At 43.0% G+C, this 23,413-nt stretch overlaps 1 protein-coding gene across 1 annotated transcript in view; it reads right to left on the bottom strand.

Annotated features, from left to right (window-relative positions):
* Positions 1–23,413, bottom strand: part of Brd4 (bromodomain containing 4) — a 75,132-nt gene that overhangs the window by 29,744 nt on the left and 21,975 nt on the right. The window contains 2 exon segments of the mRNA XM_013123009.3: positions 172–309; positions 2,941–3,259. Coding sequence (XP_012978463.2) covers positions 172–309; positions 2,941–3,225 — 423 coding nt within the window. The 5' untranslated portion in view covers positions 3,226–3,259.

The raw sequence follows: 23,413 nt of genomic DNA, 5'->3' as shown, positions 1-23,413 counted from the left end.
CCCCCACAAAAGAAATGCCCAGTCCTAGGCACAATTACAGGTCCCATCACCCTACCTCTTAAGTCTCTCGCTATCATCCAGCAACCCTGCCCCTAGGCTGCTAAAAAGTGCCCCGTTTCACTTCCTCTCCTTCCCCGGCAGGGCAAGGCGGGGCCGCCCTCCACATCTCACCTTGTTGTAGATGTAACAGTTTGTAAACATAGTGTTGAAGTCCTGGATACATTCCTGAGCATTCCAGTAATAGTTGTTTTCTAAGCGCTTCTTTATTGTTCCCATATCCATGGGTGTTTTGATGATCTTATAGTAATCCTGGGGAACAGAGATCAAAGAAGGCCAGAGTCACCTGAGCAGTAATGCTGGACTGGATATCTGTGCTTGAGCCCCCTCTCACCACAGTCTAAGATTTTTGTCATGGTGTCTGTAAAGAACTAGAGGCAATGTGGACAGGTTCCTAAACCCTAGATGGCAAATGTACAAGCTAACAGGCTGCCTTCATAGGAAAAATAAATGCAAACACTCCCCCTACACACACAAAAAAGGGTAGTTTTGTGTACAGTGTATCTTTATCATATTTGCCCTCATCCTCCAATTCCTTCATCCAGGCCTCCTTGTCCTTTTTAAATATTCCACTGAGTCAAATCAGTGCTGCCTGTATGTACATGGGTAGGACCATAAGGAGCATCAGTAACCTCCCAGTGGACATACCCACAAAGAAAACTGACTCTCTCCTTGCCCAGCAGGCATCAACTGTCATTAGCTTCTCGGGTAGGGCGGGGCCTTATGAGCTCCCCTTGCCTTTCAGGGTATTATAAGTACCAGGGAAATTACACCGCCTTTTAAAAAGTGGTTCTTGGGAATGAGGGACAGAGGAGAGCATCATAGTACTGTCCCAAAATTAAAGTGGGCAATGATATTTTGAGTCGTGCTGACACCCATGAAGAGCCATTACTAACATGTAAGAAGATGCAAAGGTGGGCTGCATGAGTACACCCAAACCAAAGGCAACTCAAAACCAGACTTTCAAAACCTATTTCATGCTGTCTCCTCCCTTACCAAGAGAACTAATGACAGACATATAAGTTAAGTCCCGTGGAAACGTAGACAGATTTTCCTCTGGACCTGCAGGTCAAGAGGACAGCAGTAAGGGGAAGGAGAGGCGCAGTGGGATGAAAGTGTTAGGGAAAAGGAGAGGTAAGGCAGTGGGTTTCAGGTAGGACAACCGCCAAACTGCATGTGAGGCCCCAGAAAATACAAAGGGAAGGTGGCTTTCGAATAGCTCCTGAAAAGTCTGAGTTCTCAGGCCAACAACTGGCTAGCTCCCAGGTCTACTAGTAAGGGTCTTGAGAGCGCTCTTGCCTGGTGCCCTTTCTTTAAAGACATCACATCAGTGGGGGGTGCATACCGGCAGAACTTAGGAAGTATGTGGGTACAAATATATGGAGTTCAAAGGTCAGACTAGACTGAACAACAAGTTCAAGTCCAGTCTGGAACACATGAGATTCCCTTATTTTAAAAGCCTCTAAAGATGACATCCAAATTAGCAGAGTGATAGGATTCACAGCAGCCAAGAAAGGGAAATTCTGGCCCACCTTCAGGAGTTCCAGCCTCTGCACTTGACAGATTTTAACAGTCAGGGCTCACCTATCATACTTGTCAGGATATCCCTGGGACCTCACCTGAGTCCCCTAGCAATCCCTGCCTTGGTCTTTACCCTTTTAGCCTGTGCCTCTGCCCCTATTGTTTCCTCCCATAACAAACTGCCCTTCTATTCTAGGGACTAATGATCTCCTAACGGCCAGCAGGATGGTGGTGTGAGAACCCTCATTTCTTTGATCTCATGCTCTCTAATGTAGGACTCTGGGGACTGTTGTTTGCTGGCCTCTTTTTGATAAGGCCTCTCTTTTCTCCTCTTTTCATGAAACTTTGAGGTTTCGAAAGTACACACCAGACCTAGGGAGTCCCAGTCTCTCTGCCTTCATTTTGCAGATGGGGAGTTCTACCGGCCTGCCGCCACACTTGCAGCCATGATGGTCACGGAATAACTTAGCCCTCTGAAACTATAAGCAAGTTCCCAATTAAACACTTTCTTTTATGAGTTGCTTTGGTCATGGTGTCTCTTCAAACAAAACAGTAACTTTACCTGTGGACCCTGCTACAGATCTGTGCCATTAAGCTCCCAAACAGCCTCCTGTGTAACCTGCAGACACCACTGCCAGCTGCTTCTACTGCTTATCTTATAATGGTGGGCACTAACTCCCCCACATATCTCCTTTCTAGCAAGTTCATGACCCACCCTAGATAAGGCTACCACTGCATAACACATTCACCAGAGAAGAATTTAGAAACCAATCATTGGCTTTTGAAGGAGAAAGAAATATGGAAGCATTTGTTCCAACCACTCCCTGGAGTTCAGGGAAGTAGTTCAGATAATAGAGATGTCTACTGGGGATGTGTAAAATGGAACATTCCCCAAGAAATAGAAAAAAAACAAGATCAAGTATGTTGTGGTGGTGGGTAGGAAGTGTAATATCTCCAGGGGACGTATAGCACAGTTGCCTCCAACCATGTTCCCTGGGAGATGCTCCACTATCTTTACCAGCGTGGCAGTGCTTTGGTGATGATCCAAGTAACTGTTGTTGCAATAAATCAATCCCCTTTCTAAACAAGCTGACCAACCACAGCTGAGAGAGGAAAGGGGCTTTTTGAACTACCAGTTGGGGCTCTGACTTCAGCTCACCTTGTTTTAACCTCTCTCTATACAACAGTGTATGTCTAAGCCAGTTACCTTCCCCTTTTCTTTTCCTGTTTGATTTGCCACTGTGGATACTGATGTTCGGGGGTTCTTACCATGCCTCCGAACCCCACTACTACCCTTCTGCAGAATCTGCCTTTGCTGGGACACTGAGGGCGGTGGCAGCACACACCCTGCCAGCTACTCACAGGGAGGTTCAGCTTGACTGCATCCACAGGCTGCTGGAAAGGCCAGGCAAACTGGTGTTTCCATAGTGTCTTGAGCACCACTCTGAGCAGGTATTGCAGTTGATTGGTCTGCCTCTTGGGCTTATTAGGGTTGGAGGTCTCTGGGGGTGGAGGATTGGTGCTGGCTGCATTTGTTGGCTGGGGTTGGGCCTGGGCCTGCGTTGTAGACATTTGGGAGGTTTCTAGTCCATCCCCCATTACTGGCAGATTTCTCAATCTTGTCCCAGGGCCGCTCTCCGTAGACATGCTAGTGATCCCATCACATTCTTCACCAGGCACTCTACATGGAAAGAAAAAAGTCCCGTAAGAAACCAGACAGTACATGAGCCAAACTAAAAATGACAAGAATCCTGGCTGCAGATTCCAAAGATTGTGCTCCATTGGCAGCAACTGGTCACAATGGCTGGGAGAGCTACTCCATGACCAAACTAAAGAGGTCCTAGTACATGTCTCTTCTAAGACTAGCCATTTAGCTGGGCTTTGTGATAAGGGCCTGTAACCCTGGTCACTCTGGAGGCTGACAAAGGTGACTTGCCAGGTCTAAGACTTGTCAGATTCTGTCTCAAAACAAAACATAAAAGGGGACTGGGTGAAACAGATCAGTGGCTTCCTAGCGTACACAATCCCAGTACCACAAAAAGACTAACCATTTAGCGCAGAGGATAGGTATAACCTATCAATAACCAGTGGCAGAGCATTGAGTAAGAGCTGATTAGGAACAAGCAAAGCCACTGAGAACTACAGAGTTCACAAGGGAGAAGGTATAGCAAAGCCTGCATGAGTCTTTCCTCACTTGAAGACTAAGAATGCTAGTTATATGACAAGATAAGACATAAGCTTATGAAGCACAAAGAATACTTCTTCTGTTTAGACCAGGGCTACAAAGGAAACAGCATCATAAGGTCTGTTCACCTGGCTTTGGACAGTTTCACAGTCATTAAGAGCATTTTTCTGGGTAACTCCAAAAAATGTATGTTTACGGAGGAAAGAAACCTCAAAAAAGGTCAATACTTTTCCATCCCAATGAAATAAACTAACCCTTATAAATAAATAAACCACAGGTCAAGAACTAGCAACCTCTCCCCCTGATCCCAGTTCAAAAAGAATATTTTTAGGAAGTGGGATGAGGGAGGGCTTCATGGATATAAAACCATGTGCTGGTATCTCTCTAATACAGCATTAGAGATGGTGAAAGGGTGTATCTGTCTCACATAAGTCTGTGGAAAGCACCCCCCAAAGTGAGGAGAGAAGTGGGCTATGGGTTCAGGACCAAGATGTGGTAATTCTCTGCAACTTCATTGGAGGGTAAGCATGGTAAAACACAACATTAATCTAGCGTCATGGACTACAGTGGTTTCTCTCCTTTAAAATGCTTTAGAATGGAGATAAGACTGACATGCTGTGTGTGCACCAATGAAGCAAAAAACAGACCTCCAGTTTTGTTGCCACAATCAGGTTTCTCCTAGAAAGTTTAGGATATGCCTATAATCCCAAAACTGGAGAGGCTGAGACAAGATCATGAGTTCAAAGCCAACCTGAAACACCCAACTGTCTCAAATAAACAAATAAGAATGAATGAATGGAACATGAATATATATACATATACCCTCCCTCTCCTTCTGGTGCTGTGTACTGAGCATGTGCCAAGTGAGCAAGGGAAGGGAGGTCATAGAGCAGACAGACAGGTTAACAGTCCAGGGCTCTCATCCTCACCCACCACAACATTGTTAATGCCATTCCTGTATACAACTGTGGAAAAATGAAATGCAGTGTGTCTCACTGGAGCTCCATGTTAACCTTGGGATATCTGACAATTGACATGGCATGCCGTTTGAGTTGATCGAGTAACACTTCAGTCAATACCATGAAAAAAAGTCTGGGCTGCTGCTCTGGCCATGGACTGGGAGAGAAGATACTATACTATGTGAGATAAGGAGAGACGAGTCTGATCAGTACAGTGACAACACAGGAAGTGATCTAGACAAGAGAGACAGCAACATCTAAGAGGAGCAATCAGAAGGTAAAAGTTAAGGCAACTTTTCCATGGGGGGGGGGGGGTAGTAAGAGGGGGATTAAAAAGTTCATTCTGACCTGTGACCAAGGGGCAGAAGTCCCCATTCACTAAGATAAGAGTAAGAAAAAGGTCAAAGGATAGTGAGAATTCCACCTATTGTTTTCAACCCTACATGCTCTGTGAGCTAAGCGGATACCTTGGTTCTGAACCTGTTTTGAGTTTAGAGGTATAGGGGAAAGAAGACACAAGGGTGGACAGTGAGGTGCAAATGCCAAGGTACCCTAGTGAGAGAGACGGGCACTGCAAGCACTATTAACACAAAGCAATTGATCGTGTTAGGCTCTAGGTTATTCCGTTCAATGGGGCTTAATTTCCAACATTCTGTTATTACTATAACAAAAGAATCATAGAAAAAATCCATATAAAAGGAGGAAGCAGGCAGTGTCCACGCTGGTTTAATATAAGAGCTTGTATTTACTGTATAGTGCTTAAGAATGACAGGCTGTCATTAGGAAATAACTAATTTTTTTCAAAGAGTAACACCACTGTTAAGAATCATTGGTGGCTCTTTTACCTTAATTCAATCGGACCAGGTCTCTCAATTAAGCCTAGAGCTCACTGATAAGCCAGCTTGTCCCTGTGGCCACTATGCCCACCCGGCACTTATGTGGGTTTCTGGGTATCGGCACCTTTGTCTTCATGCTTGGGTAGCAAGTACTTAAACTCTGAGCCATCTCCATAGAACTGCCTAACCTTGAGATTTTTAAGGATGCTGTGAAAAATTGGGAACCTCAAAATTTGTGTGTGTGTGTATAATTCCTAAAGTTCACCTATTTCTGATTATTCTTTTTCAAGATATATATATATATATATATATATATATATATATATATAGTGTTATGCCTGCATGTATTCTTGAATGCCAGAAGAGGGCAGCAGATCCCATTATAGATGGCTGTGAGCCACCATGTGGTTGCTAGGCATTGGATTCAAGACACCTGAAGAGTGGCCAGTGTTCTTGATCTCAGAGGACATTCTTTGTATCTCCCCATTTAAGCACAGCTGGTAGCTCAGCAGCAGTGGTGTGTGCCTTTAATCCTAGCTCTCAGAGGGAAGAGGCCAACCTTGTCTACAGAGTGAGTTTCAGAATAGCCAAGGATATACAGAGAGATCCTATCTCAAAAGAGAGGGGAGGAGGGGCTAGGAGGGGCAGGACGGAGGGAATGAGTGGAGCAAGAGAGACACAGACACTTATTGGACTGATGATGCACTACTGTATTACAGACTAGACCGATGTTAGCTTAATTCTCACAAGTAAGACCGTGGCATCACCATCTTCACCATGACACCCAACACAACACAGAATTCAACTGGAGATCACATGGAGTAGTGTACTTGGTGTACTCTGATTCAGAGTAGCCCCAACAAGACAGGAGCTGACAGTGCTTCATACCTCAGAAGGCCTGCCCTCACTACCGAGGTATCCAAATATCACATGGCTTATGAGCTGGGGCTGGAGCCAGATATCCAGTAGTGCTATTTCCAGATATTTTCAACCCCAATAAATAAATCAGAACTGAAACACCTTGTGGTAACTAACTGACCTTTTTTTTTTTTTTTTTTTGCAAGGAGACTTGGACATCATTATATACATTATCTGAAGCACAATTCCCTGCCTGAAAAGGATATAGCTTAAACTTATTTCCTGCTTGCCAATATGGTTAGCCCCAGGCCCATAGGAAAAATGCGTTTGAATTCACACATATCCTTTCTGTGAATACAAGGTACTTGCATAAAGCATTTGGGACGAACAAAAACAGAGGTGGGGGCACTGATGCTGACAAAAATAAAGAAAAATGAAACAAGGACCTTGCAGATAAATGGGTAGAACTACAAAAGATCACCCAGTGAGGTAACCCAGATCCAGAAAGACAAATGTTTCATCTTCTCTCTCATTGGAGGCCCTTATCCCCAAATCTTCAGATGGAGTTAACTGTAAAAACCAGGAAAGTAAGAAAGGGACCACAATAGAGAAGTGAATAGCAAGGTATAATTGATCTGATCTGGGAGTGTGCGGGGAGTACTTAGGATGGAGGAGAAAAATATAGAAGGAGGAGGTAAAATAACAGTAAGAATGAAAGTCATGCTGGGAATTGGTGGCCCATGTCTTTTAATCCCAGCACTTAGGAGGCAGAGGCAGGTGGATCTCTGTGAGTTCCATGCTAGCCTGGTCTACAGAGAGAGTTCCAGGACAGCCTCCAAAACAATACAGAGAAACCCTGTCTCAAGAAAAAAGAAAAGAAAAAGTTTTAACAGATCATCCTATTAACTTATTCACTAAAAACCCAATATACATACTATGTTTGTGTAAAAATACACACACATAACTGGGCGGCGGCAGTGGTGGTGCACCCCTTTGATCCCAGCCCTTGGGAGGCAGAGGCAGGCAGATCTCAAAGAGTTTGAGGTCAGCCTGGTCTACAAAGCCAGTCCCATGACAGCCAGGGCTGCCCCCTCCCCCCAAAAAATGCACATATACTTTAAGTTAGCTGACAACAATCCCTCCTAGAGCCAAAGACCACCTAACAAAAGCTCCAACACCAGGCATGAGAAGTCCTCTTTTGAGTTGTTCTTTGAGGTAGTTTAAGAGACTCCCAAACCTGCATGCTATTGCCTTAGGTTGCTCCGGAGATGTCCCTCTCGCTGAAGACATGCTCTTCAGACACAGGGCCCAGATGTCCCTGAACTGGAACTGACCTGAATTTGAGAACTAACTTTTCACAGTACCAGAAGGCTTGATGCAAGGTATGGCTCAGCAGGCACAGCACACACACCTTGTGATAGTCGGAGAGAAATTATGCTTGGTACTAGAAACACAGCCAACTACCAAGGGCTAGTGAAGTCATATTTGTTCATATCCAATACAACCCCCACTTAAATAAACCACATTCTAAACATTCTAACTACATTTTAAACATCTGTCCACAGATGAATACAGTCCTCACTTCTCATAAAGGATACTTCTCTTTGCAACAGAAACCATTACAGAAAACCACAACCAATTAAAATGCAGACTTATGGAGACCAGTCTCAATGAATACACCTAAAAACACTCCTGCATCTTAAAGCTCATAGAACACTGTGGAAGAGATGACAGAAAGGTTTTAAGAACTAGAAGACCAAGGGAGCTTGCTGTGAGACTGCTTCCTAGTAACGTCAGAAGCTATACCCATGTCTCCAACACAACAGCCTAACACAAGCTAAAGAAGGACAACAATAAACATGCTAAAGTAGATGAGAGAAGGGGGTCCCAAAGCCTCAACCCTATGTATAAATAACTATAGGCAACTAAGGAACGCTGAGAGTGGGAGACATAGTGTTCCTCAGGGAAAAGCACACCAATTGGTTATCTAATACCAAATGCAGTCTTGAAAACATAGAAGTCACTTTACATATACTGGGGTTTTTTTTCTATTTAATATATATATATATTCATGTTAACAAATTTTAAGGTCATGAATTTCAAAGACAGCAAGTGGTTGGGTGTATACGGGAGGAACTAGAGGGAGAATGATGTAATCATAATTTTTTTAAAAAATTCTCATCACTAGTCAAGTTGTAGCATATTTTACCCTGTCCTAGGAACACATACTAGTCCTAGAGCAGTGCTACTTCACATTCATGATGACAGCACTGTTTAGTTGTGCAATCTGTGTCAGTGGGGAAGTACATGTGAGATTACTTTTCCATCTGACTAGCTCTTGCAGCTGGTGAGAACAGCGCTTGTATGAGCCAAACTGCACTGCCTGGAGCCAGGCCAGTGGCTGTGTGCCCAGCTCTTGGAAGCCTTAATCCTTTTTTTGCTCAGTTTGTACATACCCTCCCCCTCCTTTCTTGGACCTGCCAAGTTGGGGCCCATTACCTCAAACTCTACAGTACTTTGGATCCTGAATCTTCTCTTGAACCAGATGAGTGAAGGTGGAGGGAGATAATAAGCCAGCCTTTTTGTTAGGGAATATGAGATACACTCAAATTCTGTCTCCCCCACTAGAGGGAACAGCAAACATTTTACAGCCAGGAAGCCCAGAAAGCCAGGCGGGGGCTAGCTACAACCACACCAACTAGAATTCTAGTGCCTTTCCTTTAGAGAAAGTAATAGGCAGGACACTTACACTGGGAGTATGAAAGAGCTGAACTGCCCTGCCCCCAGTAAAGTTGGCATCAAGCTAGATAGACAAACAGCTTGTGTACAATTTTTTTTAAAAAGCTGTACTGTCACCCACTAGACTCAATAAAGTCTGTCTGCTGATCAACACTACTACTGTGGGTTCTTTGTCTTGAAGATGTCTGCATCCAGGTATGTGTACCATGTGTTCCTAGTGTTTTCAGGGGCCCAAGGAGGGCATCAGGTCCTGGGGATCTGGAGTTATAAATGTTTGGAGCCACAATGTGTGTTCTGTGAACCAATCCTTTGGAAGAACAGGAAGTGATCCACTAAGCCAATCTCTCCAGTCCTTATTTCTAGGCACCAAGAAAGGTAACCTCTCCTCTCTCCTGGCCTTACATGTCATCATAAACTCCAACTATGGTTGGATGGGAATGAGGAAGCAAGTAAATGTAACACAGTGACACAAAATTAATGTTAGAGTTACAAAGACTGGCAGTCTTAGCTTACAAAGCAGGAAGTAAATAAAGAATAACCCAAGGTCAGAAGATCTCAGCCAGCATTAGATGACAGTGTCTAAAATGTGATGTTCACAACAGGCAGTGATGGCAGAAACTTTTAGTTCCAGCACTTGGAAGGCAGAGGGCAGTCTATAAAACAAGTTCTTTTAAAAAAAAATCAAAACGTGATGTTCATATCCAATACAAACCCAGAAGGTATAGAAAAAGGCATGACCATGCTATGTGACATTAATTTTACCTTTCTTCCACAAAGTAACCCACAGAAACCAAGTACCCCAACCCCAACACTACTAAGAGGGAGGATATAAGCAGCACAGGAAAAAAAGCAAAGTAACTCATCTCTTGTGTCTAAGAAAGGTCAATGATAATCAACCCCTCCCTGGTGTATCTAGGTATCCAGAGGAACCTCAGGAGCATCCAGGTTAGCATCTTAGACTCAGAAGTCAAAGGTACTCCTCTGCAGACTCCTTTGCTGTCTGGGTCTAATTAAGAACAAAGAGTTAGGCTGGAAACAGCTCAGTTGGTAGTATCTTATAATCTGGATACTGTAGCATGTGCCTATACCTATAACCCAGCAGAACAGTAAACACACAGGGGGATATGCTGGTTAAAGAGATCTTACATACCCAGGGTTGATTAGGGGCCCACCAAAAGTACCCTACTTTGTTAGAATGAAGCCCATGTTGGTATGACAACATGTACAGAGAAAGCCTCCCCTGCTTTCCAGCTTTCTGCATGTCTCACCAGGGGTGGAGGCACTAATGTCACAATAACCTGCCCTTTCTACTATAAGGTCTTGGTGGAGCCAACACAGTCCTATGCCGAGATGCAAGGCAGGGATTGGGCAGGCACTGGGGCACTCACAGCCTGAAATCTCTTTAGGACAAATGAGATACCAGCCAAGAATTTACTAAAAGATAAAAGCCAAGAGATTTCAGCATAATATATACAGAAAGAAAGTGAGGGTCTAGTGGTAGTTGCTTAGATGCATAAAGCCTTCAGATGCATAAATCCCAGCACTGCACACGTTGAATGCTAGCAGTGTATGTCTGTTAATTCAGAATGCTAACTTAAAAGAAAACTACATAGTAAGTGTAAAATGGGAGAAGACATTTTGGAGAAACACAGGAGGATCTTGGTATGGAATAAAATCAATGCTGATTTTCCTGTTACAAAACTCCTTAATAGTGGGTGGTGATGACACATGCTTTTCATCCCAGCACTTGGGAGGCAGTAGCAGGCCAATCTGTTGAGTTCAAGGTAGCCTGATCTACAGAGCGAGTTCCAGGACAGCCAGAGCTCACAGAGAAAACCTGTCTTAGAAATCCAATAAATAAAGATAAATAATAGACTCTGCAGCTGTAGTATTAAAGGGACAAGGCCCAAATCTCATACTTGCTTTTTCTTTTTTTTAACTGTTGATTTTATTTATCAAGGTCTCACTTTGTAGTCCTGGCTGGCCTCAAACTCAAGAGATCTTCAGCACTAAGATTAAAGGTGTGAGCAACCAGCCAGCCCTCCTTACCTTTGCAGAGGGGTTATTGACAAACAGTAAGTACCTCAGTCTTGTCTCTAAATCATGATCCTTGACACCTCCCTCCCCAGTGCACGGGAATTACAGACACAGCCATTATGCTAACCCATCTCTACTTTTCAAACAAATACTAAAAGCTTTATGCATATTCATGTTACTATATAACCAAATCTCTTTAACTTTTTCAATCCTGTATCCATTAAACACTAACTCCCTGCTCCCCCAATTTTAGACCTTCTGTCTCTAGGGGGCCTCCCTCGAGTGGAACTTCATGGATTACATAATTTAACAGGATCCACATTACAGCATGTTAGAAATCCCTTCCCAGTTTTAAGATTGACTGCACACATAGACCACACTTTACTTACATGGCCATCAGTTTCTAGACACTTCTTTTTTTTTTTTAATGTGAGTGTTTGACTTGTGTGCCACCTGTGTGCCTGTTTCCAGAAGAGGTCAGGACAAGGATTGGATTCCATGGAACCGCAGTCATCTTAGCCACTGGCCCATCTCCCCAGTCCCCCCTTTTTAGTTTGTGTGGTTATTATAAATCATGATGCTGTGGGTATATGTATTAAACATGCATTTACACTGCTAAATACATCCTGTTTGCGATCCTCCTGCTCTGACTTCTAAGTATCTAGATTACAATCATGGGTCACCACATTGTATTTCATTTTAGCATGCATACAGGTATACATGTGCATATGATATGTGCCTGGAGGCCTGAAATTGGTATTGGATATCTTCCTTTATTAAACTCTACTTTATTATGACAGATTCTATTAAATCCAAAGCTTGGTAGCACCTAGTCTAACCTGCTTTATTCTGTTGTTGATCTACTTCTTCTTCCTTAGGACCAGGAACAGATAGATGGTAGCCACACCTCCACACTTTTCAAAGGTTCTGGAATTCCAATTCTATTCCTCCTGTTTGAACAGCCAAAAACTTTATCCACTGAGCCATCTCCCCAGCCCTGAATAGGGAAAGAATAAAACATCACATCTGAAGCTTCCTTTGGACGGTATGAATTAAAAGAGGCATGGTGACACATGGGAGTAGTTTTAACTACTCTAAGAGACTGAGGTAAGTAAGGGGAAGCTCTCTAAAGCCAGGAATTAAAAGCCAGCCTGGGATATAGTGAGCCCTCATAAGGAGAACAGAGAAAAGCAAGTAAATACAGCATGATTTTAACTGATGATGAGTCTTTTTGTGGTGCATACATGTAATCCTATGAGGCATGGAGTTCCTAGATTTGAAGCCAGGCTTGGCTATATGGGAGACTCTCTCAAAAAAGAAAACTTAAAAGTTTTAGATGTCAGGACAGAAAGCCAGTATAAAATGACCACAATAAAAGCAGTCTTGGCTGCTGGTCTAAGGCTGAGCCTGTGTTTGATTTCCCTATTCTGATGAGTGAGGGTGACTGAGGAGACTTAAGAGAAAACCGTGCCCCCACAGGTATGCCAATCTCTCTACTAGTCATCTTCTTAGAGGTATGTATCACACAAACCCTTTGAGGTCTTTGTTGAGGGGAAGGGAACAGGAACAAATTTAGCAAGAGGCTACTCTCTACAAAGGGGAAGGAGGTGTTAAGGACCTACATCAGTGTAGAACACACTTTATCATGTACAAAAGTTTCAATCGATAGCGTGCACACACCTTCCAAAAGGGGAGGGAAAAGACTGAGTAAGACTCAAAAATAATTTAGGAACTTGGAACCCATTCGATTCTCAAACATCAAGACCAGAGGGACATAGCACAACAGGTTAGGGGTGGCAGGTAGGGTCATATGGTCTTAGGCTGTTGTCTGCTTAATTAAAGTAGAGGGAAAACCAAGTTTGTTCTCCAAGAGCCAAGCAGTACATGCAGACACCATTCTAAAAATATTAAAATGAGGTATGTGAAAGGCTACCACACACAGCAAAAATTGAAAGAAAATCCTAGAACACTAAGTAAAAGGGATATGGCCAATTAACCTATAAAGAAGTTTCTTAAGTATAACAAACAAATATACTGTGCTAGGCTCTTCACACCATTGGAGGCTTCTCCAAGGGTACAGAAATGTATGGCCTTATACAGCATTCCCTGTTCTTTCCATAACAGTCAAGCAGCTGGTATACATAAGCCAGTGTTCTGCCATAGTGAAGGGACATTCAAGACACCTCAGAGTAATACAGGGAAGTTAAGGTGCCTTCTTTAGCAGGTGGAAGAAGGCAGACCTTTGGACTACAGTGAATTGCTAGGAAACATGCTTACAGAACAGAAAGGTCACAAGAGCAGACTCATGGGCCCTCCACAGACAGCCATGGGTGACTGGTGAGAAACCCATCAAAAACCAAAAACAGGCACGCACTCCCAGTCCCAGGAAATCCCAGGTCCGCAACACTGTAAAGAAAACAACTTAAGCCAGGGGTTGGTGGCACTTGCCTTTAATCCCAGTACTTGGGAAGGCAGAGGCAGGCAGATCTCTGTGAGTTCCAGGCCAGCCTGGTCTACTGTCAAGATAGGTTCCAAAGCTACACAGAAAAACCTTGTCTCAAAAAAAAAAAAAACAACTCAAATAATTATTAGAAATGCATCCAATGTTCTACCTCAGCTTTCTCTGTTAGCTCTCCCTTATCCCATAACCCTCAGGCCTGTTATTTGCATTCTAGGTTCAGTCAACTGGTCTAGGTTGGCCAGAAACCAACCAGGCAGTGTTATCTTCAAATTAGTCTAGTAGAAGAGTAGGTTTTTTTAGCTGGTGGTGCACACCTGTTGAAGCAGGAAGGTAAGAGCAGCCTGCACTACATGAGATCCTGTATCAAAAGAATAAACTCCAAAATTAGGTGCATGCCCCAAATCTGGAAATAAGAAGCATTTTTCCTGATTCTAAACTGTTCCATGTAGCTAAATCTGACAAAAGCTAAGACAGATGTGGTTTATTACCGGGATACTGGACTTGTTACTGGGTCCAGACAGAGGGCTACTTCACAGGGTGCCACAGCAACAAAGGGGCTTGGGTCAAGTTTCCTGGGGCTGGAGAGATGGCTCAGAGGTTAAGAGCACTGACCACTTTTCCAGAGGTCCTGAGTTCAATTCCCAGAAACCACATGGTGGCTCACAACCATCTCTAATGAGATCTGGTGTCATCTTCTGGCCTGCAGGAATATATGCAGCCAGAACACAATAAATAAATAAACCTTAATAGATATCCTTTTGAGTGGCACAATTCTGTATCCCAGCATTTGGAAAGCTAACTGTGTTTTCTCCTCCTCTTCTCCCCTGCTATATTACAGATGGCCCTGAGGGTCAGACAAGTGCTGCGCTGCAGAGCTATCTTCCCAACCCTTAGGTGTTTGGGGAAGGGATGTATCACCCACCACACTAAGATTTATATACTCTGTATTCAAGTTTGTATACCCTGAGAATAAAATCATTAATGATTCCACTACCTATTTGGGATTAAAATAAACAAAGTTAGAAAATGGCTCTGAGATTTTAAGAGCATTGGCTGCTTTCCCAGAGAATCCATGTTCAGTTCTCAGCACTGGTGGTCACAACTGTCGTGTTAACTCCAGTTCCTCGGGGATTTGATGCCCTCCTTCTGTGTGATGAACAGATATACATCCTATCAAGGTCTTCAGCCCCAAACTCTATTAGCAACTAAGTAGAGGGACATGTAGATTATTTTTTTAAAAAAGGATATACTGAAGAGGAATGGGGTACACACCTTTAATCCCAGCAGTCAGGAGGGAGGGAAAACTCTATGCTCCTGATCTCCAGAGCAAATTCTATGATGGCCAAGGATACACAGAGAAACCCTGTCTCAAAAAAAAAAAAAAAGTATTGGTCAAAATACAAACAGCCGGGTCTGTTAACACATGCCTTTAAATCTTGCACTCAGGAGGCAGAGGCAGGGAAGTTCAAGGCTAGCCTGCTCTATTTGGCAAGTCCCCCGAAATCAGTAAGGCTATAAGCAGTTAAGAAATAATTTTTAAAATTTTGCAGTATGTAAGCTCAATTCTCTTTAAAAAATCAGCACTAGCTTACAACAGAATTTTAGATGTGCCTTCACTAATCCTGTTATCCTGTTAGACACAAAAATAGAATTTGCTCCTCTGGAGTTCACTAGTTGCCATAGAAATGGCATCAAAATGCATTAGACTTTCAGGTGAAGAAACGTACAATGGGTGCTGAAGAAAAATCTTATTAAATCCGGTAGAAACTTATACCCTTTTAATAATAAATGGGTGAAGTATAACCCCAAAACACCTCCAAATGAATGTTCTAAGCCTGGGAGAAAAGAGTTTCCATTCGTTTTAACACAAAGCACCAACCCATGGAAGAATCTAAGCAAATCTGACTAAAGTGAATTGCCTTTCCCTCTAGGGTCACCACATTCTGTACCACCAGGCTTTTAAGTTCTGTCCTAGAGAGCTAACTACCATTAGGTGGTGGTTAAAATGTTGGGAGCTGAGGAGTGGGCTCAGAAGTTAAGAGCATTGACTTTCTGAATTCACAGAACCCACACATCTCCTTCCCTGTCCAATACAAAAAATTTTCATGTTTCTATTATTTCCTCCTAGAGTTGGCTCACTGTCTTGTACTGGCTACTGTTAGATGTATCTAGTAAAGACTTAAATTCAAAACAAAGACCAATCTAAGGCTTTAAAAAGTATTCTTGAGCCAAGCAAATGGTGGCACACTTGGGAGGCAGAGGCAGGCGGATCTCTGTGAGTTCGAGGTCAGCCTGGTCTACAGAGGGATCCCTGTTCCAGGACAGGATCCAAAGCTACACAGAAAAACCCTGTCTTGAAAACTGAAAAGTACTCTTGAGGCAGGTGGTGGTGGTGCACACCTTAATTCCCAACATTTGGGAGGCAGACACAGGCAGATCTCTGAGTTCAAGACCAGCCTGCTCTACAGAGCAAGTTGCAGGACAGCCAGAGCTGCATACACAGAGAAACCCTGTCTTGGGGGAGAGAGTGTTCTTGGTATAGGGGTATAAACAGATGGCAGAGTACTTATACCCCACAAAGCACCAGGTTTCATTCCCAGTACCCCCAAAAGAGAGAAAATAAGCACCATGGTGCAATTAACACAACAAAAGCCCCAATCAATTAGTTGCAGTAAGGGTGCAAACTGCTCCTGAGATCTGTCCACTGTTTACAGCTACCTAATCACTAACAAGTATCTATAGGATTGCTTCTGACTATGATTGCCTCCTCCCTACTATAGAGTTGTTTGAAAGGTTAAAAAAAATGGGCTGCAATTAACCCTTGGTTAAGTCTGGTCAAGGAGGAACAGTAGGCCTGAGGATGACTTCAGTCCTCTCATCTATGTTGTGTGAACAGTTTATTATATTGAAAATTCAATTTCTCACTCAGTCACTCAACAAACAACTTATCACATACTTCGTTGTGCTACAAAGCTTTTAAGATATGATACAAACAAGTGGGGCGGTGGTGGTGCACGCCTTTAATCCCAGCACTCGGGAGGCAGAGGCAGGCAGATCTCTGTGAGCTCGAGGCCGGGCTGGACCGACAGCCTCCAAAACAATACAGAGAAACCCTGTCTCGTAAAAACAAACAAAAAACAAAACAAAACAAAAAAGATATGATACAAACATTTGTCCTCATGGCCTCACAAAGACAGGCCATCAGAAATAAAGTAGATGCTAAGAAGAGGAATGAGAGCCTGGTTAGGTAAAATAGGCTTTTCCTTATGGCTTTCACTGCTGCGGCTCTATGGTTCTCAATCTTTTCTCATTTCCTTCATATACTACAACAAATGGAATGACACAATCCACCCAACTTTCTCTGCTGGAATATCCCATTTATGTGCAAATTTACCTACAGCCGGCTTCCCAGATTAACCACCTATTTTGACTATGAAGTCTTAGCCAATGCTTCTAGTCTTCAACAATGACACTACCACCTGTAAAGCTAAGGAAAAAGTAGTGCATCAATTACTTTGCATTAAGACAAGTCATTAAACCAAGCCTACATTACTATTACTACGTTATATGCTGTGTTTGCTATTTTACCTACTGATTCCTCTGTGAGAGTCAAGTGTGATCTCATCTAACTGAATCTGACACTCTCAAAACAGGTTACAAGGTTTATAGTATTACATTTTCATATATATGCAATGCCTTCTGGGGAATATGGGTATCCCACAAATACACATTGCAACTGTAAGCATTGCTGAATTCTCATCTCAGGGCTAGAGAGAAGGCTTAGTGTTAACAGCACTGGCTGCTCTTCCAGAGATCTTGAGTTCAATTCGTAGCAACTATATGGTGGCTCACAGCCATCTATAGTGAGATTTGGTGCCCACTCTTCTGGCCTGTACGCAGAACACTGTACACACAATAAATAAACCTCATATATTTCACCAGTATGTTCTATCTTTAATTAGGAAGGACAAAGAAGCTACCTTGCCCCCAACAGCAAGTCAACAACAAAAGGGAGAAATTAACCTCCAAATCATTCTCAACCTCAAGGGATTGGGAAGTTACAGGTGTAGAGAGGTAGGCTAATAAACGGGAAAAGAATCTTCACGTGTGGGAAAGCTGAAGTTTTCTAGGAATTCAGGTGCTATCACTTTCCATCAACAGAGGCCATGGTATTCATCAACTGTCATGACACAAGGGGTAGATGTATCTGTTAACATGCAGGTGGAATCAAAAGGACATTCAACTGAATGGCAGTCATTCTGAAAGCCATTTTAAACCCAACCAGCTTCAGCTATAGCCTACTGAAAAGGAATTTCAACTATCAACATCCCGCCCACAAAGATAAAGGTTGTCAACCTTCCTAATGCTGGAACCCTTTAATACAGTTTCTCTTCATGTTATGGTAACTCCCCCAACCATAAAATAATCTCATTGCTATTTCCTAACTGTAATTTTGCTATTGTTATAAGTTGTGATGCATATTGTTATGAATCTAATATGCAACTCCTGGTCCTTCACCAAGTTGAGAACTGCTGGTTTAGACTGAGACAAGAGTTCAAAGAAAGGCTTCACCACGTAAGCTAGTGGTTCTCAACCTTCCTAATGCTTCAACCCTTTAATACAGTTTCTCATGTTGTGATGACCCCCCCCAACTATAAAAATATTTGCTGCTACTTCTAAACTGTAATCCTATGGTTATGAATCATAATGTTAATATCTGATGTGGTCCTGTGAAAAAGGGTCATTCGAACCCCTCCCCCAGGGGTTGCAACCCATAAATTGAGAGCCCATGGCAGACTATCTCACAAACAAAACAAGCAACAAAGCACAGCCGGGTAGGACAGGGTTAAGAATTCAGCTGGATCACTTAAGCAGTATTCAAGGAAACACCTAGAAACAAAATCAAGAGTTTCGATTCATAACCATCTGGGGCTTTGTTTGCTACTGGAAATAATGAAATCAAGTAGGCAGTCATTATTTAACTATTTAGTATATACTACTACAGAGAAAAAGGCTTGACTAAGGAAAGCACTATGGGCAAATAAAGCATTTACCCAGAGTTTAAGCAACCCAAATATCCCTCCAAACTCTGCTCATGGCTAAGGTACATATAATGAATGATATGCACCCCTCCAAAGAGCCTTGAAAGGATGCATCTGGCCAAGACCATCTTGCGGCATGGACTATGATCAACAGCTGTACATTGCCAATGCCAACAACCCAAGGAGACCACTTACTGGCACTGCACAAATTAATGACATTCAGACCAAGAATGCCATGCTGTAGACAATGATGCATGCCCACAGACCCTAATACTTGGGAAATTATCCTTCTTCCTGCTCCTTGGGAAACTAAGACCAGCCTGGGCCCTGTCTCAAACAAAAAAGCAAACAACAAATACCTTTACTTCAAAACAAAGTTAGCCTAACCCTTAGGTACCCAAGAAAAACAAGAACTGAACAGCAGGCCCCAAACAGAACTTCTTAATTACACCAGAGTGGGTAGTTTAAGAATCCCAGATCACTTGCACATCACAACACTGCCCCAGAACGTTGGCACTTGGCTAAAAAAAAAAACACTACAATGTCCAGGAACAGAGAAGGCAAGTTTACCTCATTTAAACACAGCCAAATGATAGGTGAGGAACAGTCAAAGGCATCAGTAAGCAACAATTCAATACCAGCAATGTTGTTTCACAAGAAGAAAATTCAGGCAAAATTTACCTTCCAAGGATAAGTACATAAGCCTATAATCCTGGATAAATAGTCACTGACCAATTCGGGACACCAATTTTTATATATATGGTTTGGGGTGGAATGCCACACACACACCTTTGATAAGAGTACTCAGGAGACAGAGGCAGGCAGATCTCTGTGGGTTAGGCTAAGTTAGGCTCCACAGTGGGAGAACATGACTCAGTAGTGCTAAGAAAGAACATTTACCTGTTACAGTCATTATTCCTATCCTTCTTCAAAACTCGTCCATCATCCAACACAAAGTCTGCTTCTGTCCTGGAAACCACTGTTCTATTTTTGAATAAATGATTGCACAAATATCTTCTCTGAATAGAAAAACTCATTATTTGTCTACTCATATCTGGCTGTTTCCACTTGGTATGTGTTCACAATCCACGCATGTTATATTACATGTGCCAGTCTCCTTTAAGTCTAAATGATAACTGCACTGTATAGGTATAACTACATTTTGCATATTTCTTTGCCTTTCCCAAAGATGGACAGTTTAGGTTGTTTCTGATGTTTAATTCTGTTAATAGGCCCTTGCTATGAAGTCCAAGCTAGCCTAAAACTTATGAATCTCCATGACTATTGTGAATAGTACTATCATGTTGACAATCTGAGAGGCAAAAAAGTGTTCATTCATAGCCAATAGAAAAAGCTTCAACACTGAAGGTGGTGACATTCAATTTCTCAGATTTTATCAGGTTAAGTACAACCAAAACAGTCAACTGGTCCATAACAAACCAAATTACCATCCATTATCTCTACCTTCAAACTAACAGTGATGCTCAACTAAAGAAATCTAGTAGCAAGTATTTAAAAAGCCAAGCAAGTCCACAAGTCCAACTTGCCCAATATGTATCTTGCCTTACAAGACTGTGGGTTTGGATTTATGACTCAGTTCATTACCCAGTTAAAGACTAGAAAGCAGTAGTGTGCATAACTACACAGCCAGCAGCATCTACAGATTTTTTGTTTTTTTGTTTTTCGAGACAGGGTTTCTCTGTGGCTTTGGAGGCTGTCCTGGAACTAGCTCTTATAGACCAGGCTGGTCTTCAACTCACAGAGATCTGCCTGTCTCTGCCTCCCGAGTGCTGGGATTAAAGGCGTGCGCCACCACCGCCCGGCTCCAGGCGCATCTACAGTTTTTGATGCTTGGGTTCCTCTCCAGAGATTCCAATAGAGGGGTCCCTAGTCCACCCTACTCCCCTTTTTTGGTTTTGAGAGAGGGTCTCTCTGTAACTTGCTCTGTAAATCAGGCTCAAGAGATCTACCTGCCTCTGCTTCCCAAATGTTGGGGTTAAAGGTGTGTGCCACAACCACCTGGCTCAAGTGCTGCATTTTCAAAAACCCGTCTGAACAACCCCACAATCAACAATGAAGAAATAAGAGAGCCATGCCAGATGCACCAGGAATCTGAGTTTTCACAATTTCCTCATTATCCAAAGCTAAGCATTTCTGTATTCAGAAAAACATAAGTGGATATGACTAAGTGTAATGTTCTCTTTCCCCACACTTCTGGAGGAAGGATCAAATCTCTAGACAGGAGAACTCCAATGCAATTCAGTGGGTACATCCTGGTATGCAGACTTTCTTTCTTAAAGTCACTGTTTTGTCCAGTTCAAAAGGAAACATGGAGAAGAAGGCTTTTTCGTTACCAGTGCTGAACCAAACTGGAACACAGCTATCTAGCTGGATGAAAAGGGGGGCAGGATGATAGAAAGAACTGACCTGGAAATCTAGTGATAATCACCCCCACCCCACCTCTACAACTTTTAAAGAAGCCTTCTCAATATATCAGAAACAGCTAACAATCTAGAGCATGCTTATATTTCCAAGGGCAGATTGGGCCTATTTTTGAGACTCCTCTGCCAGGTTCCCAGGCAAGAATGGCGGGATGCCAGGACTAATAATCCAAAGTGAACAAAATTACTGATCCCCTCAGAGCCCAGGGCTCTAGGGCCTGGCTGACATCCAAGTTCCTTGGTAGGCTTACTGTGGGCCCCTGGTCCCTGAGTGGTGAAGTGGTTATGGCAGTCAAGGAGGCTCCATGCCAGAAAGGCCATCAATAAACAAACTAGCATGTCTAACTCCAAACATCACACTTTCACCTGTTTATATTTTCTTGCTCTGCTACCAATTAGAGGTTCCAAGAAAGAAGGCAACAGTCCAAGGAACAGATCATACAGTTAAAGCCCCTGTCAACCTCAGAGAACCAGCTTGCTTTAAAAAGCTGTACAATGCAGGGCGGTGGTAGCACATGCCTTTAATCCCAGCACTCAGGAGGCAGAGGCAGGCAGATCTCTGTAAGTTCCAGACCAGCCTGGTCTACAGATCCAGTTCCAGGACAGCGTGCTTCAAAGGGCTGGGGGGGGACGGGACTGTACAACATTCCACTGCAGTCCAGGGATGAGGCCTAAGTCTGGGGTCTGCAGACCGCATGCCTAACACCTCAGTGCATCCAGTATATGATAGGTTCAGGGACACTAAGTTTCCTTATCTCTCTTGCTGAGGTATTCCACCTTCCACACCCTGCATCTGCCCTCCTTGTGATGTTCTGAAAGTGGACAGACTGTTGTATCACATTCATAAGACCTTCTTAATACTGAGGAATTAGTATTTACCCTTTATGACCTGAAACAAGCAAGGGTGTCCGTTAAGTTGTGTTAAAGTCCTAACTAATCAAATGACAAAAGAGACACACAACTGGGAGGGAATAACTAATAACTTTCTTTGCAGATGCCATGATTAATTCCCTAGAGAATACCAAAGAATCAACTAAATACTAAAGTTGCTAATACAAGGTTAACATGTGAAAATAGCTGCTTTCTTATAAATCAACAAGAAACTGAAATTTGAAATTACAAGCACTCAACTGTATCTTCCATACTGTGCTAACCCTTCTTCCAAGCTGATATGGAAGTGACAATATAAAGTGAGGGGCCTGGCAGGGTGGAAGCATAAATTAATCACAAGAGGCCAGGCCAAACACATGCACATGCAGGAACAGGGTGTCTTTCAGATGTGAGAACCAATACAGGTGTGTGGGATCACCTCAGCACCATCTCCCTGACCTCCCATCCAGTTTGTAAAGCACTCTCTACCTGACAATGAATGCAATGGGGCATAAAAGAAACAAACCATTTCTTTTTCTAACTCTGAGACACTAATGACAAAAGATTGTTCCATTAGCCAAGTGGAGGCCCACACCTTTAATCCCAGCACTCAGGAGGCAGACACAAGTGGATCCGTGAGTTTGTGTATGAGTTTTTCATGCATGTCTGATGCCTATGGGATCAAAAGAGAGCATCAGATCCCTTGGATTGAAGCTACTGACAGTTGTGAAGTGTCAGAACGGAATCCAAGTCCTCTGCAAGAACAGCAAGTACTTTAAACCATTCCCCACATCTCCAAGCCCATTAACCTTCAAGGCTAGAAAGATGTTCTAGAAAGATGGCTCAGTGGTTGGTCCTGAGTTCAATTCCTGGCAACCACATGGTGGCTCACAACCACCCTGAACGAGCTCTGATTCCCTCTGCTGGCATACAGGCAGACGATTGTATACATAATAAATAAATAAAATAGCCGGGCGGTGGTGGCGCACGCCTTTAATCCCAGCACTCGGGAGGCAGAGGCAGGCGGATCTCTGTGAGTTCGAGGCCAGGCTGGATCGACAGCCTCCAAAACAATACAGAGAAACCCTGTCTCGTAAAAAACCAATAAATAAATAAATAAATAAATAAATAAATAAATAAATAAAAGAATTAAACAAGCCAGGTAGGTAGCCCCAGCATTTAGGAGTTAGATAGAGGCAGGCCTAGTTAAGTTCTAGGACTGTCGAGAAACCCTGCCTTGGGAAAGAGCAAAAACTAGCCAGTGTTAATTATGTCAAACTGCATATGTAATGTCTTTCTCCCTCTCCAATCAATTTGCAATTACCTATGAAAGTTACTAGCCATCCATTTACCATTTTTTACCACTAACAAGAAAGCAATACCATGGTAGTTCTATGTTGGTCTCTT

Source organism: Mesocricetus auratus, unplaced genomic scaffold, assembly GCF_017639785.1.
Source record: "Mesocricetus auratus isolate SY011 unplaced genomic scaffold, BCM_Maur_2.0 Super-Scaffold_100676, whole genome shotgun sequence".
NCBI lineage: Eukaryota > Metazoa > Chordata > Mammalia > Rodentia > Cricetidae > Mesocricetus > Mesocricetus auratus.
Note: the sequence above shows the minus strand (reverse complement) of the source record. Positions and strands in the feature narration are given on the sequence as shown.